At 42.1% G+C, this 23,818-nt stretch overlaps 1 protein-coding gene across 2 annotated transcripts; it reads left to right on the forward strand.

The window, feature by feature from the left end:
- Nucleotides 1-542: 542 nt before the first annotated feature.
- Nucleotides 543-23,044, forward strand: RRN3 (RNA polymerase I transcription factor RRN3). 2 transcript variants are annotated; one of them, XM_075285574.1, is made up of 18 exons: nt 543-620; nt 3,903-4,028; nt 4,331-4,387; nt 5,578-5,667; nt 7,893-8,022; nt 8,853-8,912; nt 9,053-9,116; nt 10,206-10,275; nt 11,571-11,669; nt 12,043-12,138; nt 12,405-12,537; nt 13,232-13,362; nt 13,514-13,644; nt 14,025-14,209; nt 15,296-15,404; nt 18,937-19,089; nt 20,233-20,317; nt 21,085-23,044. In XM_075285574.1, exons 2-18 carry the CDS (start codon nt 3,933-3,935, stop codon nt 21,244-21,246), a joined length of 1,851 nt encoding a protein of 616 aa, XP_075141675.1. In that variant the 5' UTR covers nt 543-620; nt 3,903-3,932; the 3' UTR covers nt 21,247-23,044. The 2 variants fall into 2 exon arrangements, with proteins under 2 accessions (XP_075141675.1, XP_075141674.1); XM_075285573.1 differs by having other exon boundaries at nt 549-620; nt 3,906-4,028.
- Nucleotides 23,045-23,818: the final 774 nt, after the last annotated feature.

Here is a 23,818-nt window from a genome sequence, read left to right on the forward strand (position 1 = left end):
ACTACAAAATATACCGAGACCATGATCCTATATGTAAATTGTATATACATATGGCACTCATAAATTAAATGCTCACTGTTGAAGGAATATTTACACTTGAGAAAGGGCTATTGGCCTGAAACGCGTTGTGTATTGGTCAATAAAGAATTGTTAAATTGCTGGTCTGTATGTTATTCTTTCTGTTCTTTGACATTATATATCTACATATGGCACACAGGTATGCATACTGTGCCAAACACGAAACACGGGGACACTCCAGAACCTGAAAGCAAATCCCCTAAAGCCCTGCAGTGAATCCACTGCTGTTATATAACATTGTATTATTGAATTGCTTTATCTAAAAACTTCTCATGTTTATAGACGCAATGACTATTAGAGAACGAGTCAGAGCTAAGTATAAATATGATGTTATTACTTCAGTCAAGCCATTCTATTGTACAAAATGTAAGTAATCTATGATTGTGGTTCACGCAATATGGCCGCCCCGCTCAGCCGTGTACTTCGCCCCACTTCCGGTTCAGCTGTAATGTACTTCCTGGTTGTCTTTTCTCAGTGCGTGTGGCAAGTGAAGCACGTTGTGGTCGGTCAGGGCTATCTTCGTCTGCCTCAGGATTTTACAGGTATGGTTGCTGATATCTTTCTATACTAGAAACATTCTATTGCAGAGGGGTTACATGATACATGACAGTCAGGTGCGGGAGGTTACTAGCGACGGCGGCACCCGACTACAGGTCACGTGTGAAGGGGCTCTATAAAGGGATGTTAAAGGGGCTTTACATCACAGACATTGGTGAATCCACGTGGGAATAGCCCTAGAGTGGTGGTGCTTCACCTAAGCTGAGTGAATGTGGATCCCCCTTCATCGGCCATATATGGTACTATAGTACGTAACATAATGTGTAACCTCATTTTTTCTGGAATATTAAGGGAAAACTCCGGGACAAAGTTTTATTCTGGATGTCACTTTCTCTATGAAAATCTACACGTGATTGGAGACATCATGTAGATAATGTGGGGAAAATTTTTTTAAGATTGCCATTTTGTACGCCAGTCTTAATAAAGCCCCTGAAGGTGCAGCTGATGTATCAAGGAACTCTGGCCTTGTAATAATTCGGTGCACACCCCTATACCAGACTAGCAGAGATTACCCATATACCTCACAGCATGACACTAGCAAGCGTTATAATAAATATGTTTGGCTGATTCGTCCCCTGGCCTACCTCACTCAGGAGATTCAGAATGGGGGATGAGAAGACCTTGCTCCAGATTATCATCACAGCGGTTTTTATGTTTATAATTGTGTATAGTACATAAGTTACCCTTATTCTTGGAGTGCCGCTTCAAAGGGATGACCGTTGGGTTGATTTGGGACACTAAACCACCCACAGATCAAGTGTCCCAAGTTGCCTTGTGTTCTGTGTTAAATCCATCCGTGCCCACTTTTTTTTAAAAAAAACTTTCTATTTTCTAAGAGATGAGTCTCACTGGACTCGTATCTGGTGCCCCCAGTGCCTGCGCAGTTCTTCCGTTAAGCAGAGGGCATGCACCCTGGCTTCACGGCGGAGGTATGGGGCATGCACACTGAAGCCAAGGTGTACTCCTTAGGTTTCAGTTAAAGGGGCTCTCAGCAAAATTATGCTGTATGAGCCCCACATATGCGTGAATAGCCTTTAAAAAGGCTATTCAGGCACCGCTAGTCTTACTTTAAACCTCTCCATCGTATTAAAATTAAACTATAAAAACATAGGTGTAAATCATACCTTTGCGTGCACGCTGGGTGTTGCCGAAAGAAGAGGAAGGCTGCCAGAAGAAGACATCGGATCGTGAATCACCGCCCAGCGTGCACGCAAAGGTATGATTTACATCTATGTTTTTATAGTTTTATTTTAAAACAATGGGGAGGTTTAAAATATGATTAGCGGTGCCTGAGTAGCTTTTTTTAAGGCTATTCACGCATATGTGGGGCTCATACAGCAAAATTTTGCTGATAGAGCCCCTTTAAGAACTGCATCAGCACAAGTACAAGGGCAGGGCGAGTATAAAGCTTTTTTTTTTTTTTTTTTTTTTTATTACAGGCAGGCACGGATGGATTTATAACATAAACACATCTATAAGGACCTATAGGTGGTTTAATGTCACAATCTCCCTGTCAGATTGCCTTATTGATATAAATTCCCAATATTATGCTGTGGTGTTTGGAGTGACCCGCTGCTGCGTTTTTCCTGCGTCCTCTCCCTTATCCTAATTGAAAGTTAAAACAAGTGCACATTCAGGTGGATATGCTGCAGATTTCCTGCTGTGATATTACATGCGGAAAATCTGCATGTCAAAGTCAGAAAACAGTTACTCACTCCAACTCTGGCTTCAAAATAACATGGTGAACGATTAGTTGTCATTTTATACAATTTTGAATATTGTATAATTCAATGTATATTTTTTTTGCTGTGATGGGGTAGATGGCACAGATACTCGGGTTTCCTCTCAGTCCCTCACCTATTCCCTGGTCTCTGCAGGTCTTCTGGTTTGTGACAATGTGACATCATCAGTTACATTTCTGTTGTAGTTTATATGAATTTTGCCCTGTGTACTATTAGTTGTATTGCCTGTCTACATGGCAGATGAGTGATGTTTATTCCTGATTAGGACCCCCTTTGGGTACCAGAGGATACAGACATTTAATACTTATGAGCTTCATGTTTGGTTTTGGGATTGGTCTAAATGTCCATATGCTGGAGATGCCTCCTGTGGTGTCAGCATCCTTTTCTGTTGAGGGGGAACAAGAGAGTATCCAAATTGTTCCCTGTGTAGGGATATAAGAGATTGACCTAGGGATGTATAAAGGAGTTATTACATTTTTTATTTTTTTTTTTAACTCGTTTTATTGAAAAAGATATAATAGACACAATACAGTCTGGAGTATGCATATGTAGAAGGTACATAATAAGATACAGCAAAAAGGCTTAAACAAATAACGAAAGATCTGCCACAGCACCTTCCCGACCAGGCGAAGCCTGCTCCATAAACAGAAGGAAAGAACAAAGTAGCCCGATGTCATCATTCATACATTATACAAGCACAGGGGGGATCACAGCTCCATCCAATGGTAATCATTCTCAACCCGTAAAGGCATCAAGCGCTGAGCGCAGTGAGGGGTCAGAGTATTGGGTAATTGAAGAACTACACCATGCTCCCCAAACCTTAATAAATTTCTGAGGGCAGCCCCTACCTTTATAAATGATTTGGTTAAACGGGAGAATGGAGTTAACCAGTTTCCGCCATTGAGACACTGACGGGGGAGGTGGGGCCATCCACCGCAAGGAGTTATTACATATTTATTTTCATAGGAATTCCATTGGAAGCTCTTTCATGAATTAGAAGGTCTTTACTGTTTCTGTGTGACCATGGCTGTCAGCCATTTATGAAGGAGTCAATGGTTCCTGAACAGCACAGTTGTCATTTCTGGGGTTCTTAGCAGCTCTTCTGACTATGAGCTCGTAACTGGGGTTCAACTTCTGGGACCCTCTATGAAGCTTGTACATTGCAAACACGCTTCATTGAGGGTCCCAGCATTGTCTGAGAGAGTGACCGTTTTAGTTTGTAGCTACTCTCATCTTTGGCATGTCCAAAATTATGCCCCACTTTGACATCCCCACCCAAAGGTCTTATGGACAGGCACTGTAGCTACGGTACGTTGATTTTTTTTTTAAAGGTTGTAGATTTTGGACAAGCCTTTTTTTTTATATTACAAGGCCCCCTGATGATGAGTTGACAAGTCTAATATTGCTACAGGTAAATACAACATTTAGAAAACTTTATATCAGTGAGTAACAGTGATATACTGCACATAATACTGAACCATATAGTGAAATGAAAATAATGTTAATAATCCTCTTCTTCCACAGCAGACCCTATCAAACTTTTGAAGAGACACCATGATGGCTGAAAGTAGTGAGTTCCTGAACTCCCCACCAAAGAAAACTGTCAGGTTTGGTGGGAAAGTGACTGAAGTCCTGTCCAAGTATTCCCAGGTAAACTGCTTCAGTACAGGTGCTTGTGCCATGTAATGAGAGCTACTGCTGTCCCACCGAGATGCGTAAGAGCAAGATGACTGTTGCCGGAGATCGGGGCGAGAATTACGGTAACTTGCTGCTAGAAATAGCAGGTGATCTGCTCAGTCTTTTTGTTATTCTTGAAGCACCTTTTGATCTGATAGGCTATGTCATTATCATGGCCATCTATCTAGACAGTGATTTTTGCACGGTCATGTATGTCTGTATGTGATTTCTGATGAGACATGTAGTCATTGTGCCGTTTTTTTTTTTTCCTGTAGGGCGACAAAAATGATTTTGAACTTTTAAAGCACCAGTTGTCGGATCCAGAGATAAAGGTACTATTGGTGTAGCTGTTCCTCGTTTTTTCATGTCCATAGATTTATTACTAGAGATGAGCGAGTAGTATTCAATCGAATACGACTATTCGATCAAATACTCGTATCGGTCGAATACCACGCGGGAAAAATCCATTGAATTCAATGCAAAAACCTCCTCGCGCTCCTCATCCTGCTACTTCCGGAACTTGGAGGATCCAAGGTGTCGAACTTTGGTTTCCATGGAAACCGGAACAACATTCCCGTTTTCTCCCATAGACTATAATAGGATTCGATATTCGAACGAATTCTACTCGCTCATCTCTATTTATTACTAGTTTATTACTAGTTCATATCAAGGCCATGTAATGTGGATTGTGTAGAATACAAATGATCACTAGTATACATTATGTATGTGCGTGCATGTAGGTGTGCTGTTAGGTTGTGTTCACATATATGCTAGACTCCCTTCGTCCAGGCAGTGCTTTTTTTTTTCTTCCCAGCAAATAACAGAGTCCTAGATGCTCTATAATCACTGGTGAAATTTAACTCCATACACTAGTTGTGGCCAAATTTCTGAATGCACTTTTAGCTTCCTAAACACTTGTAAATCTAAGGAGGTGCAGAGTCACCTGTTCCCCTTTTTCATTTCTCCTCGTCCTCGGGTGCCATGGATGGGGACAGATAGGAGAGGTGTTGTGAGGTGTAACTATGTGACTGACTCATCCTTCTAAAGGATTTTTAAACAGAGCACAGTTCACAATAAGACCCACACTTCATAATGGCCATGCAATGTAATTACAGCCTTGTCCCATGGAAGTGAATGGACGAAGACTGTTATTACATTGTATGACCCCTATGAAACAGATGGCATATAATGTAAACAGTCAAGGGGTCACAACACTCACAGGTATCACTGACCTTTCACCGCTAACTAGTGGGGGTACCAGATCTTGGATCTCCACTGATCTCTTCTTGATAACCTGTCCTGAGGATAGGTCATTAATAGAGATGAGCGAGTACTGTTCGGATCAGCCGATCCGAACAGCACGCTCGCATAGAAATGAATGGACGTAGCGGGCACGCGGGGGGGTTAAGCGGCTGGCCGCCGTCAAAGCGGAAGTACCAGGTGCATCCATTCATTTCTATAAACTTCTTTTATGCTGCATATTCTATCGTGTTTATTATCTCTTGTATTTCGTCATTTACAGGACTTGCAAATAATTAACTGGCTGCGTGAATTACGGGTATCGGTCACTTATCTGACAGTTGACTATGAACAGCTAGTCAACATTGTGCTGGTAAGTTAGCACTATGTTTGATATAGTTATTGCTTGTCTATAAGCTGTGAGGATGTAAACAAATGTATAGAAGTATGAAACAGGACAAATTGAAAAATGAAGTGCCGACTAGTTTCCTTTGTAGACAGTTTCTTGTTTGTGTTATTGGGGGACAGAGCACCATGGATAAAGGCCTGGTCAATAAGAAACTGGCAGAAAAAAAAAAGTCTTCTCTGCCCTTGGGCTATAACCTCTCCTTAGAACTGATGGCCATTATCCTTGCCTTTCCCATTGGACTTCTCCAGGATCTCCCACTCAGTCTGCTATGCAGGGAGCCTCCTGGTCCTTTTCACTGAGGAGAAAGTCACTTTCCTGCCCTCGCCACGGTCCACATCCTGGAGGCTGGACAGTCGGGTGGCAGATTACTTAAGCCACGAAAAGATCAACCTGGGCAAGTGGTCTCTTCACCAGCAGGTCTTTTCAGTTATGTCTCCGGTTGGGTACACTGGACATCACTCTCCTCTTGTCTGAACTACAAGCTTCACTGCTGTAGGGTCACATCTTTTCGGGCCATTATCTCTGCCACCTTCCTCATTTTCTGGTTGGACTTTTACTTCTTCCCCTTCTCTCTGTTCTTCTCGAGAAACTCAAGCTGGAGAGGGTTCCAGCTATTCTGGTGACTCCAGTCCCCGCAATGTCTGATATGCAGACATTAGGCTCCTTGCCTACCATCCTTCTGTTGAATCTTGGATTTCAACCCAGTGCTCAAGGTGCTCTAGGCTCCTCACGTTGAGTCATTACAAGAAATTCCTCTTTGCCTTCTTACTTGGAAGATTGCCTTCCAGGTGGCAGTTACATCTATCCTCAGAGTCTCTGGCTGCCCTGTCTCAAAAGCCTCCCTTTCTCATCCTCCAGAAGGACGAGGTGGTTCTCAGTCCACCTCCATCTTTCCTCCCCAAGGTTATTTCCTCCTTCCACATTGAGGATTTAGTTCTTTCATCCCTTTGCCCATACCCCAAACACCCCTGTGAATACTCTCTTCACTGCCTTGACATGGTCCCTTTCTTGTTATATTCATTGGAGGACACCAATCCCACCCTTTCCTGGTATTGTTTCTCTGTCTCTGTGCACGCTGCTGGGCTGCTCGTGCCCCCTCCTTTTCCTGTTACAGTTCGCAAATTGCTTGCTTAGACAGGAGGGGGGGGACAATTTAGAGCCCTATATCTTTGGACTACATCAGCATATCTTGATGCTTTGAAATGCATTTTAAAAAGGAGAATCTCGTCTTTAAAAGGATACCAAGAACTTGATGATACAACTTATAGTTTTGGCGCAATTCACTGTTAAAACGCTGTCGGGTATTGAGATCTGCAGTTGGATCTCAATGCCAAATAGCGTTTTCAACAGTGAATCGCTCCGAAACTTTAAGTTGTATCATCAAGTTGAAGATGAGATTCTCCTCTTTAAAATGCATTTTAAAGCATCAAGATATGTTGATGCAGTCCAGAGATATTGGCATTAGTAGGGAGGACGTAGTAGCTATGTCCTCCGCTACTGATGTGCCACCTTGGGAGGACGTATAGCTACGTGCTTGGCAGTGAAAGGGTTAAAGGGGTTGTCCAACGCACATTTTTATTTAGTAATAGTGCTGCTACTGGTGTCATAAGTATAACATACCAGTATTCTCCTTTCCCCGGAAATTATATCCAGTGGCAGGAGCGTGTTTCATCTGTGTACAGATTACCCCGGCTGTTTGTGCCAGGTGACTGTTGCAACCATTAAGGCCACAGCATTCACTTCTTCACAAACAGCACATCATATGTATTAAATTCTATTGTGAAACAATAATTGTATGTAGTGACAGAACAGATATACATATGGCTGAAAAGCACATAATACACGACACCGAGTTAAATGCACATAAAACAAGTTGTAAAGCATATCCCTGTGCCTTTATGGATTCCAATGTACAAAATGAAGTCAGGCCCTTACTAAAGAAAATTACAAAATATGTCTTCAAGTTATGCATGTAAATATTAAAAAAGAAAATTAGAAAAAAATCACACCTGTACAGCAAAGAAGCACTTACAGTTTAAAATTTACTGTCCATAAATCCTTGAGAGTAAGGCACTGCATGGGCCATCAGACGTAGTGGTCGGAGTATCTTTGGCAAAGCAATGCTTAGAAGAAGTGCACATAAATTCACTAGAAATTCTTCTAACTTAGCTTGTATATTTTTTCTTTAGAAATTACCATGGCTGAACAGAGGCAAAGAAGTTGTGGAAGAATATTTGGCCTTTTTGGGGAACCTTGTGTCAGCCCAGACGGTCTATTTGAGGTCTTGTCTGAACATGATTGTCTCCAACTTTGTACCAGGTAAAGCTTTGCTTGTGTTTTGCATTGAATTCTTATTTTTGTGGAGGCTCCTACTTGTTGGTTGTAACTTTTTTGGAAGTCATGAGCTGTAACTAAAGTTGTCCATGGCTAGAAAGAAGGGTCTTCTCTCTCCTCCCCCGCCTTCCTAGAAATAGCACTACATTTCTCCATGGGTTGTCTCAAATTAACTTCGATTGACTTCCAGGATCAGGATGATAATCATTAGACTATTGATATATGAGTGTAGGGAGTCTGACACTTGACACCCCATACTCTACTAGTTTGGTACCCTCAGCTTCTATGCAAGCCCTTTACTCGTGCAATCTCTCTCTGTGCATGCAAAGAATTTCTCTGTCTTCAGCAAACAGCTGCAATGGTAATATTCCTGTTGCAGGTCTGGGAGCCTTCAGAAGGCTGTCAAAGGAACAGGTCTGCTCCCGCAATCTCGCTTTGTAGGAGCCAGTCTGCAATGTCAAAGGTGCAAAGTTCCCACTCACCCTGGGGATACTTATTTAACTCTGTGGGAAGGGGCAGTATCCAATGCCGATGTTCACTCTGATCACAGGCCTTAGCGCTGGATCTCTGCTACATTACAGCAGCCATATTTAAAGACCTGGTGGATTTTGAGAAAGGGGTTAATAGTTACCTGTTTTTCTGAAGAAATGTCCATTTGGGATAAACCCTTAAAATTATGATGAGCTGCAATTCCAGACAAAACCCAAGACAAGGGTAGGAAAACAAAGCAGACCTTTTCTTCTACTCCTGCACAATCCAAACCTTACAGCTCTTTTAACTAGTGATCTTCTATCTGCTTCTTTTTTTCCTTTCAGCTCGTGTGATTGTCAGTGAAGGTGATGTGCAGATTTCGGACTCTGAAGATGATGATGACGGTGAGTGCCAGTTTATACCTGAATACACATGTTGGCCAGCAGGATGAGTCATTGATCAGGAGTGTAGTTAGCTCGTGGCTTGGAATGAGCCCATTAATTATATATTGTACATATTGTAATATTTCTCTGTTCCTTCACAGACGTTGTTCCACGATTTAACACCTGTCACAGGTCACTGCAGATGATAGCGCAATATGTTCCTTCGTGAGTACTTTCTTTTATCATTCAGTATATGTAAACCCTTCTCCATTGCTTCAGTGAAACTTGTCTCACTATTCACTTCAAATGGGTTATACCTCCACCATTATTTATCCCCTATACATAGGATGGGGAATAAATCGCTGATTGGAAGCATCCAACTACTGAGGCCATTAATCCCATAAACGTATGTGCTAGCCTGATTCTGAATATTGGCGGAGGATGTGCGCCCCTGAACCATTCATGTCAGAGGGAGTGCTGGAGATAGCAGAGCGCTGTACTTTTGCTAAATCCAGCACTGCCAGTGGAGTGAATGGAGTGGGCGACTGCAGTCTGCATCCACTGCTAAATTCACAGCAAGATAAAATGATATCCCTTTTCTCATACTCCGTGTTGGTCTCAGCAGTTGAACCCCCACCAATCAGCAATTTATTCCCTAGCCATAAAATAATTAAATAGAACCTTTCATTACCACCACCAGCAAGTCCAGATTTTTTTTTTTTTTGCAGCTTGTGAGCCCCATATAGGGATCACAATGCACATTTTTTTCCTATCAGTATGTCTTTGTAGTATGGGAGGAAAATACAAACTCCTTGCAGATGTTGTTCCTGGCAGGATTCAAACCCAGGACTCCAGCGCTGCAAGGCTGCAGTGCTAACCACTGAGCCACCGTGTCTCACCGTGGGCAATATTCGCAATAACGCCAGCGGTTTCCCTATGGGCATAATTGAAGCAGAAATGCGATGCGTTGCTGCCAAAAAAATTTTTGCAATATTTTTTGTTACAGGACGTTACATGGGACCTTAGCCTAAAGGAATCTTAAGGATAAATATAAGGGATAGGATTGATGGAGTAGCATTTATCCTCTGCTACTACCATAACCAGATGGCCTCATGATTTCTATGATTCATGAGTTGCCATTGATAGGGATATACAAAATCTTATTAGAATGTTAAATATGCGTATTATTGCTGGTTGGAGTAAGAAAAGATGGTTTATGCAGGTTGAAAACTGCCCTTCTTCTTGATGGCTTCTATAATAAAGTTAAAAATTTAGTCTTCAATGACTTATGTTTTGTTTTTTTCCCCCGTGTAGAACTCCACGTTTTCTAATGCCAATTCTTATTGACAAATTTCCCTATATCAAGAAATCCGCAAGAGTCATGGTGAGATTTTCATACTAAATTATTAATAATGTGAATTATTTTAGTTTTCTTACTTCTTAGTAAATCTAATACAAACCATACTGTGTAAAAATTTTAGGTAACTGTAAAGAAATTGTGTTTACATCTGTTTTGTTCTGTGTTCTACTGGTCTATTGCAGAAGCTGAAGAATGGAAAAACAGTCCATTTAATGATGGACAACCATGGATACACTCCTTTTGATTGTATTGGGGTACATTGTCTGTTGTTTTTATTTTTTTCCCTGACCCCACTGGATAAAAAAAAGTAGGGGTTGCAGGACCTTTTCATCATGGTTTTGTGCTGGATTCTGCTACAGGCTCCCAGTGTAAATGTGTATGTAGCTTTCAAAATTAGTATCACTAGTGTCATTTAAGCTTGTAGGGTCTATACACTTTCATGTAGGGGCATAACTACCGTGTTAGCGGCTGCCACAAGGCCTGGGACATTAGGGGGCCCAGCAGGTCCCTGATGTGTGTTTTGTAGAGATGAGCGAACAGTGAATTATTCGAGATTCGCTATTCGTTTCGAATAGCCCCCTCAATATTCGACTATTCGAACGAATATCGAACCCGTATAGTTTATGGGGAAAAATGCTTAGTTTCAGGGGAATCCACACTTCGACTCAGGAGAGTCACCAAGTCCATTATAACACCTCAGCAAATGATGCCAACACCCTGGAATGCAACTGGGACAGCAGGGGAAGCAAGCCTGGGGGCATCTAACATGCCCAAGTACCTGTATTACGGATGTGGCGCCCCATGTCAAGTGTTCTTCTTGGGACCACGCCATTTCTAGTGACGCCACTGCTTTCATATAAAGTGTAACCTCTCCAAGAGACCACCTCTTTGCTCTTTGAGAAGACAAGCACCTTATCTAGGCCACATTTTCTGTGACCGATTTTTAGTTTTCCATATTGACCATCTTTTATGAGAAAACCACATCTAGAAGACTCCTTTTTAATACACTTTTGGATGGTCGTCTCCAAGGGTTTCACTGTATGAAATAGCAGAGCCCTGGCTATGTATACGGTAACCAGTCTTTATATGCACATGACCTGCTTTGTTTTTGAAAGGGAGCAAGTCCATTTATAGATGTTAGCGTATTGCAAGTCCGTAACCTGAAAGTGTAGGGTTGCTAAAGGGTAAATGATGGTGCTGCATTTTTAGCAATATTCTCATAGCTAAATTGCCTGAGCAGGTGTAGTCAGTCTTTCTGATATGTTCAATAGGATTTTGGTATTTCTTCAGAGTAACCTATTTCTGCACTTTTTACTTAGGAATGTTACATCCATAACCTTTTACGGATCACGGTGTACTTCCCAATGCTTCGGCTGGAAATATTGGAACTTGTAATTGAAAAGTTGCTTAAACTTGATGTAAGTATTTGCATTTTATTTAGTGATCACATCACTGCTATGAATTATTTTGATCTGGTGGATCCCAAAAATATTTTTTGCCATTTTCTTCTCAGTGTTGATAATAGTAAAAATAGTACAAATCTGTGTCTGATCTTTTGTCAGCACCTTGATATACATGGGGAAGATTTCCCAAATGAACACTCCAGATATTCCACTGTACAGGGGCATACTTCACCGTGTTCAGGTGGATTTACAGCTAACGTTTAGTGGGGATTTTGCAGAGGATTTGTGCCAAAATCGGAGACTGATTATATATTTTGATATTCTTTGCGCTGTCTGAACTGCGCTGTATTGTAATTTTATATCTAATTTTTTTTCTTCTTGTTTTAAGGTAACTGCACCTCGCATTGATATAGAAGATGCAGAAGAAAGTGCATGGACTGCCAATAAAGAGATGAATGCTGCAGAAGAAGCACTATTTAACATGGTAATATACAAAAACCACATTTCTATTTGGACCAACTGCAGACATTAGATTTCGGTTGGCAGATCCTGTTTAGTCTAATGTCTTGGGGGGGACTGTGAAATGCACGCTGTTTCCCCACATCTGCTCTTCAGGGGATTAAGGATCCATCCAGTTGTTCAACCATCAGCGATCTGTGTATGGCAGGGTTAGGTGTATATTGTAACACTACAGAACAGGCACTTTGCAGTAGATTCCTATGTCATTGTTTAAATATATTTATTTTGCAGGATGAAGATGAAGAACCACAGCATAAAAATGTGAAAAGTTTGAATGAAACAATGGCTCATCCAGCGGCCGAACGCTTAGACTTATGCCTGTCTGTTCTCTTTGCTTATGTTAAGGACCTCTGTTTCCAAAACGGTGAGTTTATAGCATTATGTCACTGACTAAACTGAACCAGTCTCTCCCCTTTTTTTTTTCTCTTAAATATGCTTTTGTATAATTTGAAGGTGTTGAGCCGCCCTAAATTGAATTTTTATACTGATGACACATCCTCCAGTCCACCTCCAGACTCTGGCACTCACTTAATCCACCTCTCCTTGCATTTTTCATCAGCTTCAACCCTCTGACAATCCCTTAACTGGCTACACATTGCCCAGCGAATAGAGTTAATGCTGACATACAAGGCTATACTCAACTTGTCCCCTCCATCCTAATCTCCTGCTACCAACCCACATGTAATATTCGATCTTCTCAAGACTTGTAACTCCACTCTGCTCTTATCCGCTCTTCACACACCAACCTGTAAGACTTCTCCCATGCATCCCACATACTCTAGAACTCCACTACCATAACACAAGACTGTCACAAACTTCAAGAAGACCCTGAAGATTCACCTCTTCACCACACAACCGTCTAAAAAGCTTCTACCCTGTCCTACTGTCTCTATCCACCTTCCTTCATAGACTGTAATCCCATGCAGGCAGGGCCTTTTGTCCTACAATACCTACTATATAGTTCTGTGTATTGTATGTAAAACATTAAACGTACCCCGCCAGGTATTTAATGGTGTTCTAAAAATAACTGATAACATTTTAATAATTTTATCTTACAGGGAGCTTTGACATTGATAAAGCAAAAGATTTATACAGAGACCTGCTGACTATATTTGACAAGCTGATTTTACCAACCCATGCTTGCTGTCATGTGCAATTTGTCATTTTTTACATGTGCAGCTTCAAACTGGTGAGTATTGTAACTTCCCAACTCCAAATTTTGCGACTAGGGTTGTGTTTTACGGGGCTAGGCAGGGGGAGTTCACATTATGGGCATATTATTGCCATTCTAAATGATATGCAGAATGCGTGAAATGCAATCTTTCTGACATTGACTGCAGGGACTCGCAGAAGCATTTCTGGAACATCTTTGGAAGAAATTGCAAAATCCCAACAATGCTCCAATTATCAGACAGACTGCTGCAAGTTATATGGGAAGTTTCCTGGCTCGAGCCAAGTTCATTCCTGTTGTGTAAGTATTCAGTTTATAATGCACAGACAAGTAAGAAATACTAAGTAAATTAATAGTAAGATGTGAATTAGAGTAGAACTGTGAATTTGCTGTCACTTCATTTTCTGAGTTTGTGATACTTAAAACTTGAATTTATAAAAAGTACTTTAACTTAGCTTAAAGAATATTGCGTTTTGTCCTTTTCTCACTAAAGGGGTATTTCCATGATTCTCATTTGTGGCATATCCACAGAATATACCTTGTATTTCTATCAGATATCCAGAACAGTAAAAAAGCAGAGCCAGTGTGTATAGCTGTTTTAGGAAATTCCATTATTGGGTTAAATCAATGTAGGACACACGCACTGTACTATATTTAACCAATATATTTGTGTCTTACAGGACAGTGAAGGCTTGCCTTGATCTCCTTGTGAACTGGATCCATGGATACATAGATAATCAGGACGCCGGGAGCAGGGCTTTTTGTGACATTACCTTCCATGGCCCCTTCTACGCTGCTTGCCAGGCTGTCTTCTATACTCTGATTTTTCGTCACAAGCAGCTTTTAGATGGCAACATGCGTAAAGGTTTGTGTATGGCTATAATTTCTGTATAGTATGAAACTATTACATATAGGACAGTGTGTGAGCTAGGACTGTATATAGACTACACTGCATTCACAAATGCATCTGCAGTGTCACCTTCCTTACCAGCAACTAACTTTTTCAATCTGGGGTTTTGTTTTACAGCCTTAGGTTCACTTGCACATCTTTAAAGGGGTATTCCCATAACTCTTGTTCTGCACCCTTCTCGGCTCTGGGCTCTCTTCACTTCCTGGATTTCTCAGCACATTGGTGGGCGGGGTTTCACTAGCTCTGCTATCCGCTATGTTTGCAGTCAGTAATGAGGGATTGCTTGTAAATGAATTACCATAGTATAAAGCTGATGTGGAAACTGATGTAGCAGAGCTGGATTTGAGTCAGCTTGCATTACATACAGAGGTAAAGGACTCCTTATCTCAGCCCTTATCAGCCAAATTCAGTTAAACCGGCTGATGTGGAAAAGCTGAAGATAAGACAGCACAGTAATCCCGGAGCTCTCACCTCCCCCATCTGAGGAGCTCCGTTGCTTGTCAGACACACAAAGCTCAGAGCTGCTCCCAGCACTCAGCCCCTCCCTCCCCCCCTGAGAGCAGGGAGCTACATAACTTGGAATCTAAGCAGATAAGCCCAGTGGCCATAGAAACGCTGTGTCAACAATGAAGTGAATAAATTAAGATAGCGGCCAAACAAAGCAGTTTTGATAAAGCAATGTATTTAGGAAAAGTCTTAAATCCACACAAACTAGCAGTATAGAGAGGATTCTTTTCATGGGACAACCCCTTTAAATGAATGGTGCTGCAATGCATTTCCTACACAGTGTTCAGTCAGCAGTGGGGGGGCGCTGCACTTTGCCTTCCCCTAAACACCATTGTTCTATGCTTTGTAAGGCATTCATGCAGTTGATAAAACACACACTTAGTATAGGAATATCCCTTCTATCTGTAGGGAAAACCTGTATGAGCCAGCTGATCATATTATTAGCTTTATACATAGATGACTGTCAGCTATTGTAAATTTTTGGAAAATCCATTGCTAAGCTACATGTTTAACACTGTTTCTGTGTTATGCTAGGTCTGGCCTATTTGCAAGGTCTGAATTTTGAAAGAATTGTAATGTGTCAGCTTAATCCGCTGAAGCTTTGTCTTCCTTCAGTGGTTAACCTTTTCGCGGCTATAACCCGGTAAGTGTAAATTTCTGAGTAGATATTTAGGGGAAAAAAAAGTCTTCTCTATTCTGTTCATAGTTGAAAATGTTGGATAAAGTCTATCAAGTCCAACTTGTACACCTACCAAGTTCATCCGTAGGAAGGCAAGGAAAAAAAAAATCCTTGAAAATTCCTTTCCATCTCCAAATATGAACTATAAGTTTCTAGAACAACATTCTATCCTAAAAATTCTTCCTATAACGTAATACTTTTACTTTCTAGAAATTTATGTAGTCTCCTCTTGAACTTGTACAAGTTATCAGTCATCACCACATCCTGCGGCAGCAAGCTCCATAATCTCACCACTTTCACTGCCTAAGACTATGGCCTCAGTGTACTGTCCAATTATATAATTGTACATTATTGTTAGGGCATCTCTAAGCTGTCTTTTTTCCAAACTTAACCTCTTCCAGATCGCCCAAGGACTATATACACTCACCGGCCACTTTATTAGGTACACCTGTCCAACTGCTCGTTAACACTTAATTTCTAATCAGCCAATCACATGGCGGCAACTCAGTGCATTTAGGCATGTAGACATGGTCAAGACAATCTCCTGCAGTTCAAACCGAGCATCAGTATGGGGAAGAAAGGTGATTTGAGTGCCTTTGAACGTGGCATGGTTGTTGGTGCCAGAAGGGCTGGTCTGAGTATTTCAGAAACTGCTGATCTACTGGGATTTTCACGCACAACCATCTCTAGGGTTTACAGAGAATGGTCCGAAAAAGAAAAAACATCCAGTGAGCGGCAGTTCTGTGGGCGGAAATGCGTTGTTGATGCCAGAGGTCAGAGGAGAATGGCCAGACTGGTTCGAGCTGATAGAAAGGCAACAGTGACTCAAATAGCCACCCGTTACAACCAAGGTAGCCAGAAGAGCATCTCTGAACGCACAGTACGTCGAACTTTGAGGCAGATGGGCTACAGCAGCAGAAGACCACACCGGGTGCCACTCCTTTCAGCTAAGAACAGGAAACTGAGGCTACAATTTGCACAAGCTCATCGAAATTGGACAATTGAAGATTGGAAAAACGTTGCCTGGTCTGATGAGTCTCGATTTCTGCTGCGACATTCGGATGGTAGGGTCAGAATTTGGCGTCAACAACATGAAAGCATGGATCCATCCTGCCTTGTATCAACGGTTCAGGCTGGTGGTGGTGGTGTCATGGTGTGGGGAATATTTTCTTGGCACTCTTTGGGCCCCTTGGTACCAATTGAGCATCATTGCAACGCCAAAGCCTACCTGAGTATTGTTGCTGACCATGTCCATCCCTTTATGACCACAATGTACCCAACATCTGATGGCTACTTTCAGCAGGATAATGCGCCATGTCATAAAGCTGGAATCATCTCAGACTGGTTTCTTGAACATGACAATGAGTTCACTGTACTCCAATGGCCTCCACAGTCACCAGATCTCAATCCAATAGAGCATCTTTGGGATGTGGTGGAACGGGAGATCCGCATCATGGATGTGCAGCCGACAAATCTGCGGCAACTGTGTGATGCCATCATGTCAATATGGACCAAAATCTCTGAGGAATGCTTCCAGCACCTTGTTGAATCTATGCCACGAAGAATTGAGGCAGTTCTGAAGGCAAAAGGGGTCCAACCCGTTACTAGCATGGTGTACCTAATAAAGTGGCCGGTGAGTGTACATCTTGGTGGCCCGTCTCTTGTTCTGCAAGGACATACTGGTACGTCCTTGCAGTTTTCAGTGGCTGCACAAGCTTATGCAGCTGCTGAAATAGGGAGCCGGCTGCAACTACCATCCCTGCCTTCCCTGTTTGCGGATTGCAGCTTCCGTCTGACCTTGCGGTCACGTTAAATGCCAGGATCAGAGTCTGTTAGAGCTGCTCGATCCTACAGGACCTAGATCAAGCTCTATAGTAACATGTAGAAGGCTGTAGTCATCCTGCAACTGGGACCAAATGTACCAGGCCCAGTTACAGAGGAAAATAGCCTTCGCTGCTACCCCCCTTTCACTCCTTTAAAAAATATGCAAAAATAAAAACCTAAAAATAAAGCCCTATGTGTCACTGTAAGAAGATGCAGAAATTTGTTGAATAATGCAAATGATAAAAACCACACTTACAAAAAATACCTGAAAATGTGTCTGGTCCTGATCCAGAAATTGGCCCAGTAACAGAAGTGGTTAAAAACCCCAAGTTTGATAACTTGTCTGTCTAGCCTAATCCACTCCTCTCCTTAATTATTTTGGTTGCCCTTCACTATATCCTCTCTAGTTTAACTATGTCTTATAAATAAATGCCCAAACTTGGGTACAGTATTCTATATGTGGTGATAGCTGTTGCATACAGTTGTTGGGGTCTAGGTGGCCCGTAGATGCCCTGTGCATAGATATGACTCTAGCAGTCCATGCTGCTAAGCATTGTATTTAGAAAAATTATTGTTCTTCACAATGTACCGTATTTTCCGGACTATAAGGCGCACATAAAATACTTCGATTTCCTCAGAAATCGAAAGTGCGCCTTATAGTCCGGTGCGCCTTATATAAGGCTTGAAGCGGCGGCACGCGAGGAGTTAAACGGCGGCCGCCGGCAAAGTCTCCATGCCGCTTCCATACATTGCAATGGGAGCGCGCTATTCAAATAGTATTCGTTCATCTCTAACTATTTGAATAGCGCGCTCTCATTGTAATGTAAGGAAGCGGCATGCAGACTTTGCCGGCGGCCGCTGCTTAAAAGGATTCTACTAGAGATGAGCGAGTACTGTTCGGATCAGCCGATCCGAACAGTACTCGCTCAACTCTAGATTCTACCATTAAAAGAACTTCTTCCCCATGACCACGTCGGAATAGCCTTAAAAAGGCTATTCGTCTCTTACCTCTTCCATAGTCAGCGCCGCCTTCTCCCTGACCTGTGTTCGCGCCTTCCGTGTCGTCTTCTTTGGGCCTCATGGATGACGCATGCGCAGTCGGCTCTGGCTGCGAGAGCCTGTTAGAGCCGACTGCGCATGCGTCATCCATGAGGCCCAAAGAAGACAGAGACGGAGCTGCGGAAGAAGGCGGCGCTGGCTATGGTAAAAAGGTAAGAGACTATTCCGACGTGATCAAGAAGGAAGAAGTTCTTTTAATGGTAGAATCCCTTTAACTCTTCGCGTGCCGAGCGCTTCCATTCATTTCAATGGAAGCGTGCCATTGAAATGAATAGAAGCGGCTGGCACGCGGGGGGTTAAGCGGCCGCCGGCAAAGTCTGCCGGCCGCCGCTTTCAATCACATATAAGACGCACCGGACAGCGCTGCGCCTTATAGTTCGGTGCGCCTTATATATGGACCTAGGCAGGACTATAAGGCGCTCATGGGTAATGCGCCTTATAGTCCGGTGCGCCTTATAGTCTGCAAAATACGGTATTATAATTCTTTTTCTTTTATATAATGTAAAGAAATGAGACGTGCCTTAACTATTAAAAAAAATTTGTTCGAATTTTATGTTCAACTTTTGTTGGCGCTGGTGAGAGTTTGAGCTAATGTGTAATCTGTATTATTCAGGAAATATCAGTTGGTGTTTTGTTACACCATCATTGAACGTAACAATCGCCAGATGATCCCCATTGTTAGGAGCAGCACTGGAGGGGAAACTGCTCAGACGTTCACCAATCCACTGGACAGCTTCTTTCCTTTTGATCCCTGTGTCTTGAAAAGGTTTGTATTTCATATTTGGTTATATTGAATTGAGAATTGTGCAAGTATAATTGATACACTATTAGGGCCCCTTCACACGGCGTAAACACGTGTCCAAGCGCAGCGCTTCAAAACAGAGCCCATTGATTTCAATGGGAAGCACGCGTATATTTGCTGATATACGCGCGCTTCCCATTGAAATCAATGGGCTCTGTTTTGAAGCGCTGCGCTCGGACATGTGTATACGTGTCTAAATAAACGGCACGCTTCCACCGTGTGAAGGGGCCCTTAAAGGGATTTTCCAGCCTAAGGCCAGGGTCCCCCAAAAAATCGCAGCATTATATACAGTAACTGCAAAGTGGATGGGATTTTTGTGAATCCCATGGCCAGTTTGCAGTAAAAAAACGCAGCATGAACACGCTGCGATTTCCAAAACCGGCATGGTTTTGGAAATTGCAGCATGTCAATTATATCTACGGAAACGCTGGCGGCTTCCCCGTAGATCTAATTGAAACAGTCCGGGGAGGAAAACTCAGAACTTTCTGTTTAAAGCGCTGCGGGAAGAACTGCGATGCATTGCTGCCACAGTTTTTCCTGTAGCAATTTATAGCTGCGAGTTGTCCCGTGGGGTCTTAGCCTAAGTGAAAGATAGGCAGGGGTTCAGCCGATCAGCTGTTTGATGAGACTGCAGTGTTTCGGTGAGTGCGGCAGCCTCTTCAGTACTTAACAAGCACGTCACTGTGCATTTATATAGAGAGAATGTTTGGTACCATAGCTCAGCTCTTCCTTTGAATGAGACTGGACTGTGAAATGGCATGTTCATTGGTCACATGTCCTGATCAAACAGCTGATCCGCGGTGGTTCCGGATGTCAGATTCAACAGATCTTCAATTGATTTATGAAAAGATGATACAATTACATCTATCTAAAGATCAAGGCATGCTCTTTCTCATTGTCATTTCATCTTGCTTTTGCTGTGGTCTATATTGGAGACCAAAACTGAGCCTGCCTTCATCTGTGAAGAGCTATACACATTTCGGAACTATTGTGAAACTGCTCATCCACATGCCTCGTTGGGTTTAATTTTTTTTTCTTTTTTTTTTCCTTTTTTTAGAATTTTGCAGTAAAAACTCTACTTTTTTTGTTTGTTTTTTTGTCCCACAGGTGTAAGAAACTCATAGACCCAATTTATCAGCCTTGGGAAGAGTCTAATGCTGAAGAATTGAAAGAACAGCAAAAGCCAGTTAAGGTAAATGCTTTGACAATTTCTGCCCATAATTGTTGGTTTCTCTCTCTATAATAGTACATTAAACTAATATTCTCTCCATAACAGTTTCATGCTTAGTTTCTCAGGAGATCATAGAGTTTTGCAATATCTGCTATGCATTATGAAATCACATCCTTAGCCACTATTGGTGTCTGCCATTAAAGCTGTTTCCCAGGCTAAAAATTGATGAATTATCCTATGGGTAGTTCACCAATATCACATTAGTTGCAGGTTTGCCACTCAATACCTCCACCGATCTGCTGTCTTCAGCAGCTGATACACAGAGAATGGAGCAGGAAGCAGACAGCTCTGTCCTGTGTGCGGTAGCCAGGTTAGGTACTGCAGATCAGCTCCCATTATTTTGAGTAGGACCTAAGCTGTAGTGCATTATTTCAGCCACTATGCATAGAACAAAGTTTCTTGATTTTCATCAGTATCAAATATCCTCAGATCCTGGAAAACCCCTTTAAGTCCTACAACCAATGACAGTAAGTCGTCAAAAGGCAATTGTTCAGTTCTGTGTCTGTGAAGGGTATCTGAGTCCTGTCTCATATAGGGCTTACTGTAGTTCTACCTGTGTGCCATTCATGTTAGCAACAGTCTATGGTTATGTTCCTCTGAAAACTGTTCACTGCAGGAAGTTATACGTTACAGAACATTTAGGTAAACATGTAAATTGCATGATGTAATATATTTGATATTTGATGTCATTGATGCATATAATGACATATAACCTTCTTTTATATAAGGCTGGTGCAACCCCAGATGATGAAGATGATTTCCTCAAAGGCAACACACCACAGAATGACGGCTTGGTCGGGATGACACCAGGTTCCTTTGACCCTTACTTGAAAAGCCCAGCAAGCAGTGTGGGCTCGCCACCTTACAAGTTCCTGCAGCGGCCATTCTGAGCTCTTCAGTCACTTGAATTCAGAAGCACTTTCCTCAAGCAGATACCTCATGAGGCACATCACTAATGTGATGGTGCTAGAAGGTGTCACAGCCTGTGTGTGGTAGCTGAGAAGACTTGCACGGGTTATTTACAGAAGGCCATAGTTGTAAGAAGTCCCTTTTTGTTCTTCAGGTCAGAAGTCTCCTGTTTAAGGGCTTTTTTCCCAGACCTTCTCATTATGATGTTGATTCCACTGATGGGTTAATTGCAAAGTGAATAACTGGTGGATGTAACTATATCATGAACGGGTTGCTTAGAGATTTCACCTGTCTGATATTTTTCAGTTACCAAGAGGACACTGACTCAAGGCCCTATTAAGGCAGACTGCAGATATATAAAAGCATCTTAGTTTTTCCTAAGATGCTAGAGTGTGTATATTGATGATCGTACTCACAGGTCCACTGTGCAGTAATAATCTGTATAATAATGTCTTTACTATTCGCCTAAAGTGAGCAGTGTCCAGTTTGTGTAGGCGTTCTAAGATTTTCTACAAACCATTCTGATAATCCTTCTCTTGTGATCAAAGACGCACCTTGTGTTATAACTAGATTTATCCTTTGTTAGATTTCTAACACTATGCTTATACTACGAAGGGTAAGAGACTGTTGTAGATTCCTAGGTTGTTCTGGCCCTGGCTGGTATGACCATAGCTGGCGCATAGATTTCTATTCTTCATTATTAAATACCCATAGCATCATTGGATTTTCTGAGATCAGGATATTGATGGCTGATCCCTTGGATACAGTTTTGGGGAGTTCCTGGCTCTCTTTAAAGAGACTAGTTGGTATACAGATTATTTAGCAAACAGCTCTCCTACTTGGAAAATCTTGCTAGTAGCTCCAGTAGGTGACACAAGCAACATATCATCATTTTTTTATTTTTTTTTTCCCCTTGTATCAGATAAGTGGAGTTCTGACTCTAGTGGTAATATATAGTATTGCATCTTCATCAATTTGAAGTGGATGAAGCAGCAATACCAAGCATCACTGCACGTCCCCTTCAAACCTCTAACTGGGTGTACCCAAAGGTGGAACGCCACTGATATTGATGTACTATGCTAGGTATAGGCCATCAGCATACTGAGACTGGAAAATCCCTTTAACTTCCTAGGGATTCCTAGTATGCACTTTAAGCCATATTTGTCATCAGAATCTTGTCTTTAAGGCTAAACCCCCACATTGTGGAAATGCAGCTTTATTTTGTTGCAGGTTTTGCTGCATTTTTTTTTTTTTTTTTTTTTGAGCCAAAGCCAGGGGTGGATTAAGCAGAAGAGAGAAGTATACGAACTTCCTATATATTCCCTATTCCTTTTGTAGCCATTCTTGGTTTTGGTTCAAAAAAACACATCAAAATCTGCAACAAAAAAGCTGCATTTCCGCAACGTGGGGCTTCAACCATAAAAGGGGTATTCCTATCTTGTAAAGTGAGAATGAAGGGCCGAGGTTCTGCATCTCATTCACTTGTATTCCTTGCACAGCTCTACTCCCGGATCACCCAGCAGAGAAAGGGATGCAGTACTAAATCTGCACTAAGGCCCCTTCATTCTGAGAGGTCAGACTGCTATAGGTCATCACTTTACAAGTATGGAGTACCCATTTATTAGCTGTGAATCCATAGGGAGGAGGAGGGGGGTCATTTATTTATGTGCTTTAATCAGGTTTCTCTTTCCTTTTTAGGGCTGGGAAATTATGACCAAAATCATAATGGACTATTTTGCCTTGATTACAATTAGTGACGCTGGGTTCACACCTGCGTCTGGGGTCTCCGTACTATGGTTTCCGTCTTCTGCATGGCAGAAGACGGAAACCATAGATCGGGTCCGGCCGTGCGCGGCGGTGAGCGTTTTAGGCTCTCCGCCGCAAAACCGGATTTTTTTATCCGGACACAGAGTACTGCATGTCCGACTCTGTGTCCGGATTATAAAACCCGGTTTCGCGGCGGAGAGCGCAAAACGCTCACTGCCGCGCACGGCCGGACAGCTTTCTCACCCATTCAAATGAATGGGTGAGACAGTCTCCTGCAGGCTTCCGTCTCCTGCATCTGTTTTATGCAGGAAACGGAAACCTGCAATAAGGACCGACGACGCAGATGTGAACGAGCCCTGAGCAATAATATAGGACATTCCCCTTTTATATGCCACGTCCCCTATCAGTATGCCACTGACTTGGATAGCTTACATTTAGTCGCATATCCTGTAGCCAATGTCAGGGTGAGGCAGGTTGGTACAGATACAAAATAACTGAAATAATCGGTCAGCAAGTTACCTTTGAGTCTGTTAAGCAGACTTTGATTTTGGTTATTTTGTGATTATTTGCTCAGCCCCACGTCATTATTCAAATGGTTTTTTTATACCCAGCCTAAGTAAGTGGACCTAGGTATAGTTGTTTTATGATTTTGTTGCTGATTTTTTTTTTTATGTCAATTCTAACAGTTTGATGTTCAATGCCGTTTTTGGTTGTTTTATTTAATGAAGTTTGTGAGTATCAATTTGCACATATGGACAAATAAAAGTTCTGACATCTTTCATTTTA

This window comes from Leptodactylus fuscus, chromosome 8, assembly GCF_031893055.1.
Source record: "Leptodactylus fuscus isolate aLepFus1 chromosome 8, aLepFus1.hap2, whole genome shotgun sequence".
Taxonomy (NCBI): domain Eukaryota; kingdom Metazoa; phylum Chordata; class Amphibia; order Anura; family Leptodactylidae; genus Leptodactylus; species Leptodactylus fuscus.

Excerpts from the sequence above, each read along its gene's own strand:
- RRN3 (XM_075285574.1), top strand. The coding sequence starts at position 3,933 with ATGATGGCTGAAAGTAGTGAGTTCCTGAACTCCCCACCAAAGAAAACT. Across the intron at positions 5,668-7,892 it reads AGCTAGTCAACATTGTGCTG|AAATTACCATGGCTGAACAG; the intron begins GTAAGTTAGCAC and ends TTTTTTCTTTAG. Across the intron at positions 13,645-14,024 it reads GCCAAGTTCATTCCTGTTGT|GACAGTGAAGGCTTGCCTTG; the intron begins GTAAGTATTCAG and ends TGTGTCTTACAG.